The sequence below is a fragment of the Carex rostrata genome, chromosome 23 (assembly GCF_964058835.1).
Source record: "Carex rostrata chromosome 23, lpCarRost1.2, whole genome shotgun sequence".
Classification (NCBI taxonomy): Eukaryota; Viridiplantae; Streptophyta; class Magnoliopsida; order Poales; family Cyperaceae; genus Carex; species Carex rostrata.
The window spans coordinates 4,560,004-4,584,704 of NC_135940.1; the positions used below are offsets into that span (position 1 = coordinate 4,560,004).

The following is a 24,701-nucleotide window of genomic DNA, read 5'->3' on the forward strand; positions in this document are numbered from 1 at the left end:
ATTGAGTAGCGTTAGCCGTATTCGGATCCCCCTAAAGTAACTGAAAATTTGAGTTTGGATCCGTACCGTGATCTGTTATGGCACGAATATTGATGGTCTCGTGGATTAGCCGAACTCTAATCGGACAGTCTAGATGAAACCTCAAAAATTGAGTTGCCTTATGGAATCCGGAGCCGCGTTAGGCATCACATCAGTTTGTGTAATTTGTGTAGAAAACTGGAAATGTAGAATGAAAATTCAAAGAAGCAAACGCATTGACTTGGTCCTCGCTAAGTTCCAAGATTTTCTGCGGATGGATTGAATATATGAATATGATCCGAGCTTGAATCACAGTCTAAAAGATTCTAAGACGTTTCACATGATTGCTGAGGGCTCAGCCATAGGGAATCAAAATTAATTAACGAAGGATGTGAACACGGCCAGGTGCCATTTGCTCCGTACTCCGTAGACCGTAGTCAATTCAATGGGCGGAACTTTGATGGAATAATGTGATGAGTCATGAAATTTAAATTCAATGTCTCATCTACAAATACAATACAAAATTTCAACCACTAAATTATAAGCAAGCATTTAATTATTTTTAAGGAGACTAAACTATATAGAATGTTTTGAAAAAATAAAATTTAATTAAATTTCAATATATATAACTAAAATTTTAAAATTATAAGGGTGACTTAGCCACCTTTCTAATATAGTGAGATTTGTCCCTGAATTCAATTGCGGTGGGTCTTTTCTGCATGCCTTAGTCCGAAATTTTTTTTAGTAATCACCTTGTTAAATTCAAATTAAACAAACACCACTTATGTCATCATATTTAATTTAATACTACCTAGGCCTCTCAATCTGTCTATCAAATTAGACAGGTGCACGTACTGAGAAAGTGCACCAATTTAGTGTGCGTACTGGAGAAGCGCACCACTTAATGCGTGTACTGAAGATGTGCACCATTTGGTGCGCAAACTGAAGAGGCACACCAAATTTTTTTTTATGTTTTGTTTTAATATATTCAATATTATTTGTTCTAATTTTTATAAAATTATAATGAACGTCGTATGTTATACATATTAATTTTTGTATGTCCAACATATTTTATTGGAATGATACGATAGATAATAAAAGGAGAACATACGCTAAAAGTAGAATAAGAACATAATATCAAACATAAGTCTCTAATATTCAAATAATATCAAAAGTCGAACATACGTAATAAAAGTCTGCCACAGCATAAGAACTAAATAACAGTCCAAAAAACATAACAACTAACGAAATAACAAGTAAAAAATCTCCAACTACTTACTCAGTGGTGTGTACAGCATCTTCTCTTTCCTCAGTCTCTTACCCCACCCCTCCTCCATCCCCTCCTCCCCGAAAAATGTCTCCTCATATGAGCCTTGATCTGCCCCAGGACTGAAAATAACCTCATGTGTGGTAGACTATTAAAAATAAAATTTACCTGAATCACATCCACAAGTATGGTAGACTAATATCATTTTTGGAGGTAATCATCCCCTTCTTGGTACTCCTCTGCTTCATCAACCCTAGGCCTAACAAGTCGATAACGAGCTGTGAGAAGTCTCTGTACTCCACTCCCGTCACAAGCGCTCCATAAATAAGCAGGCCCCATAGACAACTCATGTCTTGAAGAGACACTGTAATCTCTCAAACATGCAAGTGGAATGTGTGCGTCTCCAGCCGCCACCTCTTAGCGCAAATAGAAGGACGACATAGGCGACTATTTTGGTAAGCTGTGACACATGCCACAGACCCATCCTATGTAACATCAGTGCCAATTTGATGCATTTCTAATCAATTTTGGTCTAAAATAATACAAATATGGTAAATTAAAACTTTTGTCAATTTTGGACACCATCAGTAAAAAAAATGGTACATTCTTGGTTAATTTCAAACAATACAAGAAAATTTTTGTGCATTTCTAATCAATTTTGATATAAAATACTACAAATATAGTAAATTTAAAATATTATCAATGTTGGACCCCTTCGAACTATTTAATACAATTTAATATAATTATTATTAAATTATGATTTATTTTGGACACCTATATACCCAAATAACTAATTTAAAAACAACAAAATTAATTAATTAATTAAAAAAGAAATTACCTTTCCTGCTGCCCTTGGTGTGTGTACCCCCGTTTGAGCACCAAATTTGGTGTGCGACTCAATTTATAGCACCAATCACTTGGTCCGCCTCCTCAGTGCATACATCAGTCCAATTTGATGTGTAAACTGAGGGCGCGTGGATAGTAGGATTAAATATTTGTCTGGATGAGTGGTGTTTGTTTAATTTGAATTTAATGGAGTAGCAACTAAAAAAAATTCCGGTGCCTCAGTGCGGTACATAATTGAACGATGACTATTTCATAGTACTAGCTGATGCTACTAAGATATCCATCTAACAATGCTAGTTAATTCCGAAATTTTTATTTATAGCATAAAAAAAAAAAAAAACAGATCACCTTGGTTTTGGAGAAATTCAAAAATTAACCGGGTTGCATAGACGATCCACGGACTCAAATACTAGAGTCCGCATAATCAATCTGCGGTCCTAAACTGTAGTCCGCATATCAGCTCCGTGGCTCCAATTTTTTTTTTTTAAGAACATTTATTAACTAAAAGACAAAAAAAAAAAAACATTTTCTTTGTCAAAAATTAGAGCGGTGGAGTCGGTTAATAAAAACGGCCTTTTGACTTTATGATGTTTTTGCCTTAAACTTGAGTTGGATCTTAATTAGATCCTCTTATACATCTTTTAACTTGAGTTAATTAACAACATCTTTTTATATACCCATATCGTGACAATTTAATTGATATATTGAACACAAATATTAATGACGGTTGAAGTGTCTTAATTTTTCTTTTAATAATAATAATTATAAAATTTATATGACATAATAAAATGGTTAGATACTTAAATGTGATATATATTATTATTTATGAATTTTTCAGTTTTGTTTTTATGTGGATCAATAAGTTGAAAAATTGACGTTTAAAAATTGCCTACATCAAAGTATTTGTTTCAAACTCTTGATAACAATCAAACAAAGTTGAAATGTCACAATCTTTTATATATGCATAGATAAAATGATGTACATCATATATAACAGCTTTATGTTGATATTTAATTTTTAAATTTTAATTAATTAAATTTAAAAATAAATACAAACACGATGGACGCACAAAATAATAATATATATTTGAAGTTAATTCAATTTGTTCTAGAGAAATTCATAAAGTCATAATGAGTTTAAAAATAAACTAGCTTTACCCTATATAATTCTATTTGACAGAGAGCATGGTGGGGATTTAATTAACGACATTTTTCAAGGAATCAAGTTAAATCAAACCTAATCAACAACACTTCTCAAGAAGACAAAACCTTAGACCTCCTCATTAATAGTTGAAAATAAATATTCCCATTTCCAATTCCAAACAATATATTGAAACTGACGCCAGCGCTCAATAAATATCCTCATTTTCCTTTCTGTAAAAAAATGACTCCACCGCTCTAATTTTTGGCACAGAAAAAATTCTGCACAAAAAATAATTTTTTTGTTTTTTAGTTAATAAATAATAAATAAATAAAAGTTAGGACTGCAGAGCTGATTTACGAACTCCAATCCGGAACTGTAAATTGACGATGTAGATTCCATTAATTGAGGCCGCTAAATCAATCTGCGGTCTGCATATTTATAGAGTTTTCCAAAACAGAGTGTTTCAGTTTTTTTATGCTATTAATAAAAATTTTAGTAGTTAATTTATTTAACGGTTTATGGTACAAATACAAACAACCTGCAACAAAGCTCAGAATCGTAAAAACTGTAATTCATACAAGTAAATAATCTTTAAAATACATCTATATTTAAATTATTAGTTTAATATAATATCCATTTAATCCGTACTAGGTATATTATCTATTGTGTTTTATTTAATTGGTTTAATTGTCCGAATCAGTGTTGTAAATAACAGTATGCAAGAACCAGCTTTTGGTCTAGTGGCAACGGCACATGGTCTCTATGTGAGAGATCATGAATTCAAAATCCGGATAAGAGAAATCATTTATTGTAATAATAAAAATATTAAATAGTTGGATAACTTGATCTCTAATCTTTACTAAAAAAATAAAAATAATACTATCCAGTCGTCACAAGATATTGTCAAACAATTAAAGAATAATCCAGAAAGCTGTAGCTTAATTCAGAAAAAGTTGTATGGTGGCGATCGCATCATCAAAACTGAAATTGGATACTGAAATGCTGAGAGAGATCCTTATCTTTTTTTTTTTTTTTTTGAAACCTTAACAGTGGGAGAGAGATGCTTATCAATGAACTTTATTATCACAGGAGAAGTTCAAGGTCCATTTTTGTTGTAAATTATGGGACAATTTGGTCCTACCTAAATAAAAATAAATTATATAAAAGAATATACAATTTGATCTCCAAGACTATTTTAATATAAGATTATGTTGAACGTTTCGGGTCACCTATTTGAACTTTGAAACAGAAGATAACCCGAAATTTTTATTAACATTAAAAAACAATTAACAATTTGCATCCATTTTCAGTTATGCCCAATTCGGAGAATTATTCTACGGATCTAGGATTACTTTCTGGAAAATTATTCTTCGGATCTAATGGTTCACTTTCTAGAGAATTATTTTATAAATTTGAGGTTTTTTTTAATTAAACAGAAAATGTTATGACTTATTTATTTTTTGTATTAAAGTATTATAAATATTTTATATATTTCTTTGAAAATAGATAAAATACTATATAATTTGATTTATTAGAAAGACTACGATAAATAATCCGGAACAATATTTTTTTGGTCAGATTTTTCGCGACTGTAAGAAAAATTAAAATATTTTTTTATGTGTTATTGTAAAAAATAAAAATATTTTGAATCTGAGTTATTGATTCTAGTTCAAATAATTATGAGTAAATACATAAAATACCGTGATCTTCTGTATTTGTTATTCTAATAAAACCAATGATATAATATTCCATTTATTTTTGAAAAAATATATAAAGTATTTCTAATATTTCAATACAAAAAAAATCATAACATTTTATGTTTAATTAAAAAAAAACTCATAGAGAATAATTATTCGAAAAGTGAATCATTGGATCCAAAGAATAATTCTTTGGAAAATAAGCATGGATCTGGAGAATTATTCTCTGAATTGGGCAGAATTAGAAATAAATAAAAAATGGGTGCAAAATGTTAAATTTTAAATTTTTTTAATATTAATAAATATTTCGGAAAGATAACGATATAAAACGAAGAATCAATGGGCCATTTTAATCCTCTTGTTAATTTTGTCTCTCAAAAACAAATAAAAAAAAAGAATCCCCTACATCTACATCTATTTTTAAACCCTGAAATTGTTTATTTTACCATCTTTGAAAAAAAAATCCAAATAATTATTTTTTCTGAAAATTATATAAATATCAGGATCTTCAATTTAATCTGAAATTATTTTAGCTGAGATCGTAGATTGAATCGGCAATCCTAATCGGTGTCTAAATAATAGTATTTGGATCGCATGTATATTGGGGTCTCATGTTGAATCTGCGATTCCAACCCTTGTAAAAATTGAATTTAGAAACAAAAGGTTATTTGTTTTTCTTTTTTCTGAAGATGACAAAAATAAAAATTTCGGCTTAAAACCAAACTTGAATGCAGTCAGCATTGTTACTCCAGAGGCTAACGCTATTCAATATAGTAGCCACAGACACATTGTTTATATAATTATATATAAACATATTAAAAGTTGGAAAAATACGAAGGTTGAAAATGTATTTAGAGAGAAAAAAAATACTACATTCCTTTCGGCCGAAACTTTTATTAATATTAAAAATATAAAATTTAACATTATGTATTTAAATTCGGAAAAATTTGAAATCTGCCTAATTCACAGAATAATTCTCCGAATTTGTTTTTTTTAATTAACACGGAAAATGTTATGATTTATTTAGATTTTGTTAAATATTAGAAATATTGTTTATATTTATTTGAAAATAGATATAATTCAATTTATTAAAAAAAACTACGACAAATAACTCGGATCAACATTTTTTAGTCCGAATCTTTTACGGCTGTAAGAAATATTAAAATATTTCTTTGTGTGTTACCGAAAAAAAATATAAATATTTTAGATCTGAGTTGTTGATCCTGGTTCAAAATTCACTTCTAAATAAATAAAGAAAATATTGTGGTCTTTCTAGTAAATTTAAATTCTAAAATACTGCATTTACTTTGGAAAAAAAATTGATATCGAAACATTTTGTCTGACAAATGTCAGATTTTTTAAAAAAAATAGATAGAGTATTTTACAATTTGAATTTACTAAAAGGACCACAATATTTTCTTTATTTACTTAGAAGTGACTTTTGAACTGGGATCAATAACTCAAATCCAAAATATTTTAATTTTTCTTACAGCCGTTAAAATTAAAATATTGATTCGAGTTATTTGTCGCAATCTTTCTAATAAATTCAATTATATAGTATTCTATCTATTTTCAAAGAAATATAAATTCAATTCTGTTAAACTACTTGGGAGACGTGCTCGGGGTACCAGAACATTTCTCAATTTTTTATATTTATTAATATTAATAAAAGTTTCTGTTCCTTCTGTAGAGGAAATGAAATTGGTTCATAGTGGGCTTGTTACTTAAGAAGATCAAGTCCTAGCATATTTTCTATTTTACTCCTACGATATAATTTCACATTACAATCAAACTCTCAAAAAACAACTCAGTTTATTGGACAAGCAACCAATGCAAACTGTAGCCGATAGGTCTATATATACAGGCTACTCCTCAATTTGCTTCGCATCTAGCATGAAATTACAAATCAACCGACACAGAAATAAATTATCTGATCGGGATATGATCATATGAAGATGAAATATTTTATCAATAACTTTTGAAATAGTTAACAGACCCCATTCCCAAATTGTCAAATTTCCGAATGAAGATAGAGTAGAGCAGTTCAATTTTTATCCATTTAAGTTTGTCAAAATTACAAATTTACGGCCCATCTATGGTCAAATAAAAGGCCCGTGGGTATATCATGGGCTTTTCCATAAACAAAAGGCCTGGCCCTAATTAAAAACGGGCCTCTCTCTAATAACAATAAAATGGCTCTTTACAAAGTAAAACTTCTTTATATAAAAGCAAGTACACCCCGCCCGCCGTCTAGGGTTAGGGTTTTCTGCGCCTCTCAGTCTCAGGTCTGTCTCTTTCTTAATCTCTCTAAAAATGGCACCGAAGCAATTTTCTTTTGATATTGATCTTGCTGTTTGTGTATCGGAAATCGTGTTTAGAAATGGCACCGAAGCAACCAAACACGGGACTGTTGGTGGGGATCAACAAAGGCCACATCGTCACTAAGCGGGAGCTGCCTCCTCGCCCGTCCAGCAGGAAAGGGGTAATTTTTTCTTTATCAAATCGCATATGAGTATCATCGATTGCTATTGAACTTTAGACAGCGTACTTTCATTAATTAGCGCACAAAATTTCGGTTCTTTTAGTTGAAATATTGCCTGATCGTATGGTTAGATTATCACTTTTAACAAAATCTGACCTGATAGATTAGTTTCTGCTATATTAGTCATTTTACATTTGTGGCACTATTGATTTTTAGGTAATTTCTATTATTATGTTTTTTGCTTCACTATGAATTGTGAGAGCTTATCAGATCAATGTCTGTACTTACCTCCATTCGTCTTATAAATTGGAATAGTTGTCTACAGCTTTTTTTAATAATCCCAAAGTTGCATTTACAGAAATATTGTTAAAGTATGAGATGCTGAATTATCATATATTCCTTGCATGTGTTATTTATATGATATCTTCCAACTGATTATGCAGCATGTATGTCACATCTAAATTATGAGTGCTTTCTGGTAAATCATTTGTTTCTTGTTAAATATTAACTTCTGAATGAATTTATATTTCTTGTCTAAACTGAAGAAACTCTTAACCTTTTATAATATCAAACTTATTATTATATTATACAAGCATTGCTGATATCAGAATATTTAGTTCACAAGATGCATTTTTTTGTTGTGTGATTGTTCTCTTACATATTCTTTGATTGTTTGAAATGTATTCAGCAAACAAGCAAGAGGGTTCACTTTGTGAGGAACCTGATAAAGGAGGTTGCTGGTTTTGCCCCTTATGAGAAGCGCATCACTGAGTTGCTCAAGGTGGGAAAAGACAAGCGTGCTCTTAAGGTTGCCAAGAGAAAGCTCGGGACCCACAAGCGTGCCAAGAAGAAGAGAGAGGAGATGGCCAATGTTCTTCGCAAGATGAGGTCACTTTTGTCTCAAAATTGTTCTCAATCTTTTCCATTTTTATGTATCTTTGCTATCTCAATGTTTATTGAAGGGCAAAAATGAAATTATTACGTGCATATTTTAATCTATTTAACTTGTTAATAAGAGGGAATAAATAGGCTTGTTCAGGTAGCTTAACCTAATGCATTTTTTTTAATGTGGCGTGCAGGTCGGCTGGGCATGGACATGGTCCCACAGATAAGAAGAAATAAGTATTAACTTTTTAAAATCCCATATTGATTGAGACAGCAGTATTTTTGTTTGAACTAGTGTTGAGAAGTTAATTTTTTTGTGATCAAGACATTTGTACATCTATTTTGTTTTTTTGTTTGCCTCTTTTAATTTAATCGGTGTTACTCTTGAATATTGTGCTGCTCAATTATGTTTGAGTATGGAGGTTTACTTGATCTGTTGAGCCTTGTGGTTTAGTTTATAGCTCTGAAATCTGATTTGGGTTCAAAATTGTCCTCAATTGTGTTGTCTCTATTGATCTGAGAAAGGATTATTGTGGCACCGGCATTTTATTATCAGGAATTTATTCTTGGTATTATATGGGCGTGATAACAAGTGATATGGTATCCCAAAAGCAGTAATATGAGGTGTATTTATTTGACATAAGTTGATCTTAGATCAGCTTCTCTATTGGTAATTTCTGGGATCAGCTTTTTTATGAATGGTAGATTAATATTGTTTTTGATGCACGTACAAATTAACTGTAGTTTGACATATAATGTAAATGAAATAATAGACATTTATTTTCATCAACTTTTCATTTTGATTTACGAGTAGTGCCTGAAGTTTCTACAGAAATTGGAAGTTGCTTTTGAGATTGATTTGCGTTGGAACAGTGATTATTCATCGGACCCGATTTGAGATCTACATCAATTGTCTTGATTAACCGAGCACTCCAATCAAATTCTACCTCTATTTTAAATTCGTTTCAATTAAATCCATCTCAAATCTCAATAGCATTTCCTCGGAGATGGATCGCCACTGGGATCCAATTTACATCACTACCGCTACTGCTCACTAGATGCTCCAAAGAAGACATTACTAATCATCACTGCTGTCGCTAGATGCACTTGTCTAGAGATGATGTTACTCGTCGTCTGATCGTGATTCGAAGGAAGTGATGGTGCAGCCTGGCCAGAGATTCAAATGAGAGAGGTGCCGTCTTATTTCTAGGAAGAAAAATAATCATTTGGATACAAGAAAGGGAGGAGAGATCGAAAAAAGAAAAGGCATATGGAGAGAAATGGAAGTTACAGAGAAGAGGACGGTACAAGGGAAGATGAGAGAAAGCACACGTGGTTCCAAGTGTACCATTCATTAATGTTATTTCATGTATATGCTTTTCATGTTATCTGTTATTTTTAATCTAAATTAACTGTAAAATAAATGAGTTGGTTCATGATTTGACATTCTACAATAAGAGAGGAAAAAAAAATGAGAGAATTCGTACCATGTTTATATTGCAATTCACAACATTCTCTACGGTTGTTATTAAGGTACAATTTAATTTTACATTCGTAGTATGTTTATATTGCAATTCACAACATTATCTACGGTTGGTATTAAGGTACAATTTAATTTTACACTCACTCAAGTCAGGATAAAAATATTTCTGTCATAAGCGACCTGGTAACAAGCCTGTACAATTCCTTACCAGATAGATTGACATTACGAACTGACAAGTACAAGCCACACAGTGTGCCTTAAGGGGACGAAGAAATGAAATCAACAAATGCCTGTCTTGATGGTCTCTCTCAACTAGGTGTTATCACATCATTGGCACATGTAACTAATTATATGAACAACACATGGGGCTAAGTGTATTACCATGACAATTTGGCGTAACCAAGCAGGTAATAATAAATGGATTTTGCAATAATATATACAATTTGGAGGATCTTTTGGCAAAAATCATATTGTCATTCATTTTGTGATTGATATTCGCAATATTCTTTGATTACTGACGACTTTCGCATTGTATATGTTGACCTTAATATAGGATTAATAAAACAAATCCTTGATTAGCATGAAACTTTATATTTGGAGTTATAAAACACCGTTATTCTTTTACTTATTTCCACTGATAATATATTTGAGATGGTTCTTAGAATTACAATCACATGAGCAATTTTGTAATAGCGAGCATTACGTAATTTCTTGTTGCAAAATTACAATAGTAGCTTTGATTGCAAATATGAAGTTGGTACTAGAAACTTTAGCAATAGATTCTGGTCTAAAGAAAAGCACACCAATTGTTGCAAATTCCAAACTATAGCAATTTAGCAATTCCCCTAATGTTGCAAACTCCATCCCAATCATTGTTACTAGAAACTCTTACAACTGATATTTCTCATCAGAACTTGCATGACCATTCCTTCTTGTTGTTTAACATGATTCTGGCAAAATAAAGAATACAAATTTATAATATTTTAACACTTATCCATGTTTCAATTCTTGACAGATCAAATCATGTTAATTCACTCTCATAAAAGAAGCCCAATAATAATCAACAGCAATAGCTTCAATGTAAAATTTTCCTGTAAAAGTCAGCTCTGGAAAAATGGTAATATACACCACTGAGATTCAGGGGTGTTCATAGGTTCGGTTCAGTTCGGTTTGGTTAAAACTGAAATAATATAGGCACACTGAAATTTATTCGGTTTCTTAAAATACAACTGAACCGACTAAAATAAACATATGAACCGAATTAAAACCGAACCAAGCAAAGCGAACTAATTTTCAGTTGAACAAAAATAAGAAATTAAGTAAAAATAAACACACTGATATAGTGATATCCCATATCCAACTGTTAATCTAAAATTTTTAAAAGAAAAAAAAAAACTCCAGCAGAATATAACTATATAAGAATTGATTCATGTGATCAATAATGCATTTATACTTTTTTTTTTTTTTACAAAAATGACACACCACAGGAGTCATCTGTTATCCGAAACACAAACAATGATATGTTTTACGATCTTAATCGCTCACACTTTGAACCCCATATCAGAAAACATACAAAAAATTTCAGAAATTATAACCCCACTGTACCGATACCCCTGAAACCAGTAATATCTATCTCACTACAACTATTTTTATTCTTCTACAGATTGGTACCATTCGTACCGGCTATGTATCCAGTGACTATTGCCTTGATACTTTGCTACAGAAGTCAGTAGAATCACATCTCTCATCAAAACAAAATAATCCAATTGTACAGAAAGTGCATCTGATCACTTGTATTGAAGTACAAATTCTTCATATTTTAAAATAGAAACAAAGCAACAATTCAACAAAATAGAAACAGCACAACACGAGAGCTCTGGTCCCAAGCAACACAGAGCATTTCAAGCACAAGGAATAAATTGCCAAACTAAATTACCAGATTTGTTCCACTTGATTCTCGGTGAGAGTTTATCGGTATCAAGGTTGTAGCCGGCCACTGCCTTCTCTAACCTCACCTCCTGACCAACCAAGGAGTTAACGAGAAGCAGCAACAGCCAACAGGGACCAAAATGGTGGAAACCCTAGACCGGGTTTGAGAAAAGAGGGGAGAGAGATCTGTTTAAATTGCACGTAATCACACAGATTTGTGTAAATCGCACAACAAAGAAATTTTGAAAGAAAGAGAATCAGAAACATAAGACAGAGAAAGAGGGAAACAAGGTTACAGGGGGGAGAGAGAGAGAGAGAGAGAGAGAGAGAGACACAGTCAGGTGGTCAAGGGACATCGTGCGTGCAGAGAGAAAGAGATGGGCTGGGTTCAGAGATTTGACATGGGAGTAGTACTAGGGGTCAAGCTACAGTAGGAATAGAGGTAAAGCGTTACAGAGAGGAAGTGATTGGACAGGTGAGTATAATTAGGTTGGGTTTGGTTGGTTTGTTTCAGTCGGTTTTGGAAAGTTCTAAACCAAACAAATTATGATAAATAAAAAATTGAACCGAACCGGTCCATTTAAACCGAAAAACAGAACCAATCTGTCCAAACCTTTTCAGTTTGTTAAAAACCAAATAAACCGGACCCAATGAACACCCCTAACTGAGATACTTAAATCAAAATTGATTCAGTAAAAGAAGGTACTGAAACTATACTTCCTGGTGTCAGTTTGATCTCATTTCATGTCTTTTTCCTTGGCCTATTCTGTAATGAATTAGAAATTCACGGAGCTACATAAACTTAGTATCACCAGGATCTAGTGAAACAACCCCTTAATAACACAGTTGAATTTGTATCGATGCATGCTAATACTTGTGCAAAACAGGTAAAGAAGCTATTGTAATAAATACAAAACTTAAAATACAAGATGATTATTTTGTTTCTAATTCAAATAGAAAGATAAATAAGGGCAAATTCTTTTTTCTTTTTAAGTCAAAACACAAAAAGAGGTTCCTAGTTTTATCAAATACCCACCATGTGTGCAGTTCCTAGTTTTATTATTGTAAAAGAAAACACCTGATCTCCATTTTCTTTCCTTCCAAAGCAGATTATGATGTGATGAAGAAAAGGACAGCAAAGACACAGATCAAATTGATGAACCAGGTTTAAATTAAGCAAAAGCAGGTTTGATTGGGGTGCTCAGTTTATCAAGACACGTAATCTGGATCTTAAAATTGATAAGCCCATCACACAAAATTTGATTCAACGGGTATCAGACCTTCCCCTCATTTGGTTCCGTAATTGTAAATTCAGGAAATTTTTGAGCTCCAATTTTGCAAACACTTCTAATGTTGGTTTTGGAATCTGAATTGAAAGTTCAAGGTTTATCTTATATTGTAGCAGTATACAAGGGCTGATGTTGCTCGAGTTTTGACTTAATGCCCAAAATTTGAGTAAGCTTTAACATTACATGCATGATCATATGTAAACATGTATGCTTCTAGTTTTCTGCTAAATTGGACCTGTTTCTTTTTGAAGTAATGCAAACTTCTTGTAGGCTGTCACCTGACTTGAGCTCCTCTCGAGTAGTTTCTGAATTAGTGGATACTGATAGTCTGATACCTATGAAATACTTCCGACATTTTTGAAGACGAGCGAAATATATTTCCTGAGATACAGAGGTATATTAACCTAGTTCATCAGAGCACTATGGCGTAAAAAGAGAATATACGCATCAAAAGAAGTTCAAAAATGAAAATAAATCAAATGTCTCACTACAAAGATAACTTTAAATTATCAGGCAAGCTTGCATATATCCTCATACTCCACAGCTTGCAAAACCCTTCCGTCATAAACCCCCTTTTCAATCTGAACTTTTGCACAAAATTTATGCGTGTCAACTGATAAAAGCTTCGCATTCAACCCCCTATATGCCCCATTCACTATTTTAACAAGGCCTCCAATTTGGGGAATAACAGTCTCTAATTCATCTTGATCAATTCTTAATCTGTGTTTCGTTTCGAGCATTTCAATTTCTCCTACGTACTTGTCTATTACCCTTTTCACCACCCCTTTCTCCTTGTAGTATCCCTTCTCAGCCAGTGACTTGCTCATCACCTGTTAATTATTTTTTAAAAAATAGTGTCAGTAGCATTAAAATTTCCAGAATCTACATTAATCTTTTTTTCATTATTTATCAGTGAAATTGAAAATCAAATTCACAAATTATACAGTAAGAAAGAATTTATCACCTTGACTATAATTCCTTCACAGAGCCAGTAATCCTTTCTATTACTCTTCTCCTTCTTCTTCTCTTCCTCTTGCATCAACAGATCCAAAGTTGACATCCCGGTAACCTTCCCCTTGTAATCTTCTCCCTTTATTCTACTACTGGACCTCTCTGTTTCATCCTCCAACCCTAATTTCACACCTCCCTTAATAACCATCTTCGCTTCTGCTGAGGTGGGCTGGAGCAAAAATGCTACTTTACCTCCAGATACAGATACATTGTTAATATCGGGTTTTGGGTCTTCTTCTGGGTTCTGACTACTGGACCCATCTGTTTGAATTGCCTGGGCCCGCTCAATCTGGGCTTGAATTGCTCTCTCTTGTCTCTCTTCGTCAACCAGGTCAGCTTTGAGTCGTTTGGCCTTTAACCTATCCTTGAATAAAGTCTCGGAGTCTTTGTCAACATAGGTTATGAACCAACCTTTGGGCGTATCTTCCACCTTGCACTGACCCGTACGACCCAGGTACTTCACAAAATCAGTCAGTGTGGCCCACCTATATAAAATACACAAAGTGCCAAAATCCTATGAAAATTATTTGTATAAATATGATGGAAAGTTGGACCCTGATGTCATATATCTTTACAGATTGGTATGGCATGTCTGAAATTAATTAGGCAAGTTTGACCACTATGGTTATGGTATAAGAATTTGGGTATAATTAAAGATGAGTTCAGGGAGACTTAGTTCAGATTATGAAGACTACTACTTTGTTATATACTTACCTCAGCCCTATGTTTAGTGGCTTAGTTTTAGACAGATATATGTTTTGGCAATTATTAGACTCACGTTCTTTTGTGCTGGCAGTGTATGCAGCAATATTTTGGTTCCTTGATGAATATATTTTTCTCTCACAGCAATGTAGCTTGAGAGTAGGGCCAAACTGTACCATAGGGTAGATAATAGCAGATATTGGGTGTACGTTAAACTCTATTTCATGTTAAATGAAATGGGCCTTGTGCCTCTTATAAAAATAAATAAATAAAAATGAGTTCAATTTTGGTTGAGCAACAAAAATAATATTGCTCGGCTCGGCTCCGACCACTTAAATACTTTGTATAGCAGATAATACTTAACTTTGATAGCGAAAATGATTGATATCTAGCTAGAAAAATCAAAGAAGTAGGGACTTTCTCAAACGAATTCACTTATAATTTATTACCATACCTACACAGAACAGGGAAAAAAAGATATAATAATAAATTAGGGTAGCAACTAACTTTGTGGAATTCATGTGCACATGATGTCTATCATTGATATATTCATTGTAGACGACGGTGGCTGCAATACGGGAGAAGCGGTGGGAGCGGCGCATATGATCGAGAAAGGTCTGCTCGAACTCCTCGGAGAAACCGTCAACAACGCGATCGGCGTTCTCGCCAAAGATCTGCATCTGGCGCTGATGGGATTCGCTCATGCAGTGGCATTTGAAACCATTCTCGTCTCGACACTGCTTCTGACACATCTGGCAGTACCATCGCAGCTTTTGCAAACCCTTGGCTTTGATTCGATTGGCGATTGCCTTCGGGGTCAAAAAATCGTTTTTCCCCATGGAAGATGCGAGAGAAGACAAACGAGAAAGAAAGAGAGAAATAAGGTGGGGTGCTTCGCTTTTGGAGAGAAAGAGGAGAGGAGATGCCAGGCGAAAGACGAGAGAAGATGAGACTGGATCCGTGCGGCCTCAAAACAACCATTTTCATTTAATGTCGGTTGAATTGGATGGGCTGTTCCGGGCTGGGCTGGGCTTGGTCCTTACTATCTATTTATATATCTAATCTAGGGTTAAAAGTTAAAACGCTTGCTTAGATGACGAGGTGATCCGTCCTGACAATGTAGGATACGAAAATTGACAACTCTGAATTATATAAAATACAAACACAAAGTTAATATTTTAATCTGATCCATTAGTTTAAAAATCAAATTTTGATATTTTGAAGAAAAATGACTTAAATATCTAGTCATAGAGTATGAGCCTCCATCTTACTTGAAATAAAATAATTAGACTCTTTTTATAATGGTGTACCAGTCTCTCGATTTCTGTCTAATGGGTAACCAACCTTTTTGTAAGATGACCAAAAAGAAGGTCTTTATATAATTATATACATGTATCTCACTGGTACCAGTTGGTACTAGTGCTTGGTTGACTCTTTTTATGTTACTTCCTCGATTCTGGTCAAACGAAAAGAAGGTTTACTGTCTTTGTTTGTTGTTTGAGCTATTCTGACATGCTACCAGGCGGTACCATGGTTTTCATACTGTTCTGGTACGCTTCAGGGTGTTTTGAGCCCTTGGTTCTGAATAAAAATGTATTGGGGTTTGCTCTGTAAGTTGTCTGTTGATTCTTTCTTGTCAGAGGACCTTGGTGCACAATTGCATATATGGGCTTCTGGACTTCGTCCCAAGCCGAAGTGACAGAAAAAGTAGGCTTCTGTTGGGTTCTTTCGGTCCGGTTCAGAAAAACGGAAAAGGAAATTAAAACCTTCGGCTGCACTTTGCCTCTGGGTTGGATTAAAATCTTAAATGGCAAATAAAACATTCATGTTTGATCCTATAGCCGAAAAGTCAGTTCCGTCTCCTTAACATGTATACTAGGTTTGCCGATTTTTTTATTTATATCCAAAAACAAAAATTGAATTTTAAAAACTAACTGAACCGGTTGTGAAATTTTAAATCTACCCAAACCGGTTCACGGTTAACCGGATCCTTTGAAATAGTCCGGTTAACCGTTAACCGGAAATTTGGTTTGGGTCCGGTTAACGGTTAACCGGATTTGTGCATTTTCCTTTTTTTTTTTCTTTTTTTTTTTAAAACAGAAATTTTTTTTTGTTTTTATTTTTTGTATTAAAATATTAGAAATGTTGAATATATTTCTTTGAAAATAGATGGAATATAATATAATTTGTTTTATTAGAAAGACTGCAACAAATAACCCGGATCAATATTTTTCAGATCGGATTTTTCGCGGCTGTAAGAAAAATTAATATATTTCTTTATGTATTATTGGAAAAAAATAAAAATGCTTAGATTCCGAGTTATTGATCCCGGTTCAAAAGTCACTTCTAGGTAATCTAGAAAATATTATGATCTTTCTAGTACATTTAATTTATTAAAAATTGTATCTATTTTGAGAATTATTTTTGAATAACAATCATTAAATAAATTAAAGTTTTTATTTTTTTTCAAAATAGATACAACTTTTAGTAAATTAAATCTATTAGAAAGATCATAATATTTTCTAGATTACTTAGAAGTGACTTTTGAACCGGGATCAATAACTCGGAATCTAAGCATTTTTATTTTTTTCCAATAATACATAAAGAAATATATTAATTTTTCTTACATCCGCGAAAAATCCGATCTGAAAAATATTGATCCGGGTTATTTGTTGCAGTCTTTCTAATAAAACAAATTATATTGTATTCCATCTATTTTCAAAGAAATATATTCAACATTTCTAATATTTTAATACAAAAAATAAAAACAAAATTTTTTTTCTGTTTTCAAAAAAAAAAAAAAAAAAAAGAAGGAAAATGCACAAATCCGGTTAACCGTTAACCGGACCCAAACCAAATTTCCGGTTGACGGTTAACCAGACTATTTCAAAGGGTCCGGTTAACCGTGAACCGGTTTGGGTAGATTTAAAATTTCACAACCGGTTCAGTTAGTTTTTAAAATTCAATTTTTTTTTTTGGATATAAATAAAAAAATCGGAGGTTTGTGTGTTTTGAAGCATGCATATTTAGTCTGCGCACTCATTTGGAGTGTGCAAATGCAAACTAGACGGCCATTTTTATTAATATTCTTAAAAAAATAGAAAATTTTAAAAATGCCCCTCTCTCTAATTTTTTTTCATACATGCCCTGACCGCCTGGGCCTGGGGCGGCCCAAAACAGCTAGTGAGGCGCCCCAGGGCCCGGCGGCCCATACCTTAAGTGAGGCGCCACCCCCTGGGGCGCCCCACTAGTCCTGTGATTTAAACGCATTTTCTGCCTCTGTCACTTCCCGATCTCAGACCTTCTCTGGAGGCGATAACTGGGGAAAATAGGTATGTTTTTTTAATTATAATAATTAGTAATTATAATTATAATAATTAGTAATTACTGTTCCAAATTTACTGTTGCACTTACTGTAGCGTACTGTACATTACTGTTGACATTTACTGTAGCGTACTGTACATTTACTGTTGACCTGTACTGTATCGTACTGTACATTATTGTTGGTATTTACTGCAGCGTACTGTACAATTACTGTAGCAATTGCTGTACACCTACTGTAGAAAAATTGTAATTTTTTTTAATTTTGTTTATTTATTTTTCAATTAGTCATTTATTAATGTACCCATTATTATGTCATGTAATACTTGTAAATTTTTTTTTTAAAATGTAGTTTGTTAAAGAAGAGATGTTAGTTGCACTGTATGTCGGCGGCAAGCTAGAAAGGGATGAAGATGGCGTGCATTACACGAAAGAAGTCGCATTTGGCTTCGAGATTAATGAAAATACCACATTTGAGGAACTGAAGCAGCTAATATACGAAAAGACATCTGTAAACCCCAACAGGTATGAAATAGAGTTGGCTACACGGATTGACAACTCACGTGGGGGGGGGTAGACCTTACTTTGTTAAGTTTCCAATAACAGATGCCAATTTGTGGAGAGTTGTGTATACTCAATTTGTAGCTTGTGGGGTCCCGGTAATGGACATATATTCGAAGAGGGTTCCCCGCACGAGGGCTGGACCTTCAAGTTCGGCTGGGGCTGGACCTTCAGGTTATGACAACCAGGGGTACCATCAGCACTCCCCTTATGACCACCAGGAGTACCACCAGCAATCCCCTTATGACAACCAGGGGTACCACCAGGAGTATCACAGCCCCGGTAATGACAACCAGGGGTACCACAACTCCCCAGAAAATACTGAAGAGTTACCACTACCACCCAGACAGACACCCATAATCCCTAGATTTCCAACTATGCCAGAGTCAGGACCGGTACCCGTTAATCGAAATGATGTTGATGTTGATGTTGATGCTATTGATGCCGTACCAGAAAGAGAAATGGAAACGGGGGATGAATACCAAGGGGTTTGGGAAGATGATGACTTATCAGATGGTGATGCAAATGTAGCAGGGTTGTCCAGGGCAGAAAAATTCCCGATTAGAGGTCGGGGGAATAAGCATCCGGTTGCCACATTCAACGACACCACAGCTTTCGAAGAGGCAGACATTAGTTTCTTTGGTCCTCGTGTTGTATACAACAAAGAACTTGCCGCAGGGCAAGTTTATACCAGCGTAGACGAGCTTGTAAAGAAAATATATGAGACTCATGTTCACGGCAACTGGGAATGTATAATACACAAAAGGGACCGAACAAGGTTAGTTGTGCTTTGTTCAACTCACCCGCACTGCGAGTTCCGCCTTTTTGCAACCCCTGCGGGTTCAGGGGAAGCATGGATGATTAAGAAGTGCGAACCACCTCATACATGCAAGTCTGCGTCCACAAGGACAGACCATTCAAATCTGACAGCATCACTAATTGCCGATGCAATTGAGGAGGACATTAAGTTGGATCCATCGATGAGCATCAAGGCGGTGGCTATGACCGTCAGACACAAATACAAATATATAATCCCAAAATACAACAGGCTGTGGAGAGGTCGTGAACTTGCGATTTGCAGGATATTTGGTAGTTGGAAGGACTCATATGGCTATCTGGCACCATTGCTCCAGGCCATGGCAAGTACAAATGTCGGCACCGTATATGAGCGATGGCATGGCCCTTTTTTTGATAAAGACGGTGTACTAATAGAGGGAGCTAAACAATTCAAGGGCATAGCATGGGCTTTTGGTCCTTGTATCCAGGCTGTGCCATACATCAGACCTGTTATCAGCATTGATGCATGCTTCATGTCTGGCCGTTACGAGGGGAGACTACTCATAGCATGCGCATATGATGCTGAGAACCAGCTGTTGCCTTTGGCGTTTGCAATTGTTCGTAAAGAGGACGGCGAGAACTGGGGATTCTTTATGCAGTTTTTAAGAAGACGGGTGATTGGGGAAGGGAAGTTTTTCTGTGTGATATCAGACCAGCACAAAGGAATAAAATATGTTTTTGATCGTGAAGATTACGGTTGGTCAACACGTACTGGCCAGTGTGTGCACAGGTTGTGTATGCAACACGTTGCGGAGAACCTTTCCAAGGCAACCGGAGGCGACACGTGGGTTACTGATACATTTAGATGGAATTGCAGAAAGAAAAAGCCGAGAAGGGTGGTAGAGATGACTAGCAGTTTTGCAAGGGTACATGCATTTCAATTGTTTACATATATTATTGTACTTTAAGAAAACAATTTTTTTTTACTACAATTGTTTACTTACATTATTCTATTTCCTTATTTTCTATGTAGTACATGCCAAAGGCAAATCTCTACTTAATGAAGGTGGGGAAAAATAATCCCCGAGATGTCAACGAAGATCCAGCATACGAGAAAATATATCAATCCCGGGATGGAGGTTGGCGTTGGGGAATTATGACCACCAACGGATCCGAGTCGCTGAATGCAGTATTCAAGCAGAGCCGGATGTTGCCTGTGGCTGCAGTTGTAGAGGACACATTCTACAAGTTAAATGCCTGGTTTCAGGAACGGCGTGCTAAGGCCGCAGAATTAATAAGGATGAACCAGTCATTTTCAACAAGGGTGGAGGAGAAACTAAGACGACACAGAGACAAAGGTGCAACCATGACCGTGATCCCGATGGGTAACGATGGAACAGAATTCGAAGTGCAAAATCCAAATGAGTACGTTCCTACCACCCGTAAACCAGACGGCACTATGGCGTTTGTCAAGAGGGCTTGCAAGTACGTGGTTAAATTCGGAGATGCCAGGGCGGTAACCTGTACATGCCAAGGACCCCAGCTAAGTCACATACCCTGCAGTCACGTGATGGCGGTATGCCGAGTGAGGAACTACTGTGAGGATCACTATGTTGCTGACATGTACCGTACCGATTACCTTGCTTCCACTTGGGGTGGATCTTTCCATTCTTATCCTGATCAGCATGAGTGGCCTACATATGTCGGAGATAGAATATTACCTTCAGAAGGATGGATAAGAAAGGGAAGGAGGAGACACAAGCGTATTGTAATGACTATGGACGAGATGGGTGGTAGGCGACCGTCGGGAAATCGGGCTCGCCGTTCTGTTTCCGACAGGCGCAGGGCAGGTACGTAGAATTGTACAAAATTTATTTATGCTTTAATTATATTACTAACTGAATTGCATTGTTACATTTAGATGCAATAAACGAACACAACGAAAGAGAAAATGCCAGAGTTGTCGCTGAAGCAACCGGTAGAACACAACCCCCTCCTCCTGTAAGCCAATCATCTAGTAGCCAAGCCTCTACAAGTAATGCCGCACCTGCCACTGGTACCAGAAGAACTAGTCGTTTGTTAGGTTTATTCAGACGTGGTGGCAGATAAACTTGCTATTTTGCTTATGCGAATTGATTTATTTGGTATATGTGTATGTGTATGTGTATGTGTATGTGTATGTGTATGTGTGTATGTATATGTATGTGTATGTGTATGTGTATGTGTATGTGTATGTGTATGTGTATGTGTATGTGTATGTGTATGTGTATGTGTATGTGTATGTGTATGTGTGAGTTTTTTTGTATGTGTATGTGTATATATGTATGTGTATATGTGCATGTGTGTATGTGTATGTGTGTATATTATACATATAGTTCACCAAAGAAATAAAAATAAAAATTAAAGTTATAAAAATTTACGACATCACTTCGTAAATATATCAAATATTATATTTTTTGGCATACACATACACATATACATAATATTTTATTTTTTGACATACACATATACATAAACCCAACACTTTTTTCAACAAAATTATTCAAATCAAAATACTAAGATTTCTCAAAAAAAAAAAAAAAAAAACCAAATTACTAATGGGGCGCCCCAGGGGGTGGCGCCTCACTTGGGGTATGGGCCGCCGGGCCCTGGGGCGCCTCACTTGGTGTTTTGGGCCGCCCCTGGTCCAGGCGGTCAGGGCATATTTAAAAAAAAATGAGGAACAGGGTTATTTTTAAAATTTTCTTTTTTTTCAGGGATATTAATAAAAATGGCCGCAAACTAGATTAGCGTGCCTGCTAAATTCTCAGTATTGTAAAATGTCCGACTAACTTTGAATCTTTAATTGTTATAAATGCTAACTAAAAAACTTTGGTCATGGGAAACACTGACTAAATGGGTGTAAACAGATACGGATAATCAGCTCTGTATTCCCTCTGTATCCGGATTAAACAGATACAGATAATTGTAGATATAGATACGGATAATTTTTGCATATGGTGAAAAAATGCAGATACAGTTTATGAAGCTGAATATCCGTATTCGCAATTATCCGGATTCAAAATTACTTCCAATCAGCTTTAACTTTACTGCTCCGGATATAAATTATTATATATTATTTCATATTCATTTCAGTCTTGGTTGTGGTATAAATGATAATACGATATGATTTTCAATTTAATTTCTTTTTTGCTGGTGATGGTGCTACAATAACGCAATTTCTTTAATTTTTACCTCTATTTCTTCTTTCTTCATTTTTTTTCATTCAAGATTTTAGTCTGTGAATGTAGTATGCTATGTCTATGCTAAATTGGTTTTAGTCATTGTTTTAAGACAACAAGTCATTTTTTTGTATCTTAAAGTGCATAACTCAATTATCCGACAATTATTCATATCGTATCCGTATTCGAATCTGTATCCGTATCCGTTTAAGGCTATGGTTTAAATTTTGATATTCGTTTACTATTCGTATCCGCTCATTGAAGAACAGATATAGATATAAGGGAAAATTTCCCTTATGCCCATCCAAAATTTTCAAATAGCCAATATCCCCATCAAAATATCATAATATCTAATATCCCCATATAAACTTAAAATTCTTCTTCTATGTGCTAGTTGTAGTAGTTGACACATGCGGTTGTAACATTAGTTTGTCCTATGAAATGGATCTTTAGCTCAAACATTTGGATAGAGTCCCTGAAGTAATTAAATAAATAGTAAAATAAATAAATGGGGATAAAAGAAAAAATTTTAAGTTTGTATGGGGATATTAGGGACTTGGCTACGGTGCTATGGGTTGCATAGAGGCCTCCCGTGCTACGGCTCAATATTCGAGTTTTCAAAATCCTAACGGTCGATCCGAACTGTTCATCTTGTTCTCCATATTAATATGTGCCTGGAGACCAAATTTTACATTTTTTGGAAATTTTTTACTATTTTTTTTAGATTTATTGAAAATCGTTATTTTTCAGACAAATCTGGACCATAAAAAACAGCGATATTCAATAAAACTAAAAAAATAGTAAAAAATTTCCAAAAAATGTAAAATTTGATCTCCAAGCACGTATTAATATGGAGAACAAGATGAACGGTTCGGATTGACCATTAGAATTTTGAAAACTCGAATATTGAGCCGTAGCACGGGAGGCCTCTATGCAACCCATAGCATATCAGCCAAATCCGGATATTATATATTATGATATTTTGATGGAGATATTGGCTATTTGAAAATTTTAGATGAGCAAAGGAGAAATTTTTCCTAGATATAATATAGCATTATCCGACTAATGATAATATAATATAAATAATAATTTGTTCATTTAAAAGAGAAAAGCGAGAAACAAAAAGAGTACTAACATATTTTGAATAGGTAGAAATTATACTAATCTAAAGTTTAGTTAAGTTTGAATCGGTACAAAATAGTTTGGATTTAAAGTTTGAATTAATTTAGATCGGTAGAACTTTCCAACCAATTCAAATTAGTTTTTTTTTCTCTCTATTAAAATAAAGGTTTTTAAGAAAATAAATGGAGTCACTCAGACACTTCATCTAAATAAATGGAGTTCTTTTATATCCTTCTGGTGTACTATTGAGAGTTTGAGACCGCAACCAAGAAAATACTTCCTACTCCTAGTCGAATTCGTATCCTCTGCATTAACAGAAATCTTTTAAGTTAATACATCTGGACCGTCTGATTAGCTTTAAAATTAGTGTGAATTGAATCCGCACTAGTATTAAAAACTTCTATATTTTAGACGAAACTGGATGAGCTCCGTTTACCATCGGACTCTTTTGAATTCATGCAGAGGATGCGGACTCTTCCCGGTCCTGGTTCATCTACTCCCATTTCAAAACAGTGCTCCCACCGCAATGGACTTCGCGTATGAACTTTCACGCGGGAATCCACTATCTGCTCTTTTATCAAAGATGTCCATCTGCATCCGGTCTATACTAAAACAAAATGATATCCTCTCATTTGTCCTAAGCAGATATTCCTATTGGCTTACATAGCACAATACAATATCTGGTTCACAGACCTAACTGTCTTTTCCAGCATTCCACTTGTGGCTCTCTGCCTTCCTAGAGACACTTCTTTTGCATTCCCGATTCCTGAACATAAATATTGCAAACTACAACTGGTGTAGTAAATCCATGCTCACTGACAGTGGGATAGTGAATGGTGAAGCATATCCCACTATCCAATTGCAGAGATTTTTTTTTTTTTGAATAATTGCAAGGAATTGAATTAGTCGAAGAGGCGAGGGCCGCGAGGACTGCTAGAAGAACCGAT

At 34.6% G+C, this 24,701-nt stretch overlaps 3 protein-coding genes across 5 annotated transcripts; 2 read left to right on the forward strand and 1 right to left on the reverse strand.

The window, feature by feature from the left end:
* Positions 1-7,149: 7,149 nt before the first annotated feature.
* Positions 7,150-8,768, forward strand: LOC144574562 (large ribosomal subunit protein eL36x-like). 2 transcript variants are annotated; one of them, XM_078324546.1, is made up of 4 exons: positions 7,150-7,256; positions 7,340-7,453; positions 8,142-8,341; positions 8,533-8,768. In XM_078324546.1, exons 1-4 carry the CDS (start codon positions 7,164-7,166, stop codon positions 8,573-8,575), a joined length of 450 nt encoding a protein of 149 aa, XP_078180672.1. In that variant the 5' UTR covers positions 7,150-7,163; the 3' UTR covers positions 8,576-8,768. The 2 variants fall into 2 exon arrangements, with proteins under 2 accessions (XP_078180672.1, XP_078180673.1); XM_078324547.1 differs by having other exon boundaries at positions 7,158-7,256; positions 7,350-7,453.
* A 4,605-nt stretch (positions 8,769-13,373) lies between these two features.
* LOC144574561 (DNA/RNA-binding protein Kin17, conserved region) lies at positions 13,374-15,700 on the reverse strand. 2 transcript variants are annotated; one of them, XM_078324545.1, is made up of 4 exons: positions 15,260-15,700; positions 14,004-14,535; positions 13,528-13,869; positions 13,374-13,420 (listed from the first exon to the last, which is right to left on the reverse strand). In XM_078324545.1, the coding sequence occupies exons 1-3, from the start codon at positions 15,589-15,591 to the stop codon at positions 13,549-13,551; spliced, it is 1,185 nt and encodes a 394-aa protein (XP_078180671.1). In that variant the 5' UTR covers positions 15,592-15,700; the 3' UTR covers positions 13,374-13,420; positions 13,528-13,548. The 2 variants fall into 2 exon arrangements, with proteins under 2 accessions (XP_078180671.1, XP_078180670.1); XM_078324544.1 differs by having other exon boundaries at positions 13,374-13,869.
* Positions 15,701-17,879: 2,179 nt separating this feature from the next.
* LOC144575200 (uncharacterized) lies at positions 17,880-21,520 on the forward strand. Its single transcript, XM_078325313.1, has 5 exons — positions 17,880-18,084; positions 18,426-19,641; positions 19,735-20,337; positions 20,445-21,261; positions 21,333-21,520. Exons 2-5 carry the CDS (start codon positions 18,736-18,738, stop codon positions 21,518-21,520), a joined length of 2,514 nt encoding a protein of 837 aa, XP_078181439.1. The 5' UTR covers positions 17,880-18,084; positions 18,426-18,735.
* The last annotated feature ends 3,181 nt before the right edge of the window (positions 21,521-24,701 follow it).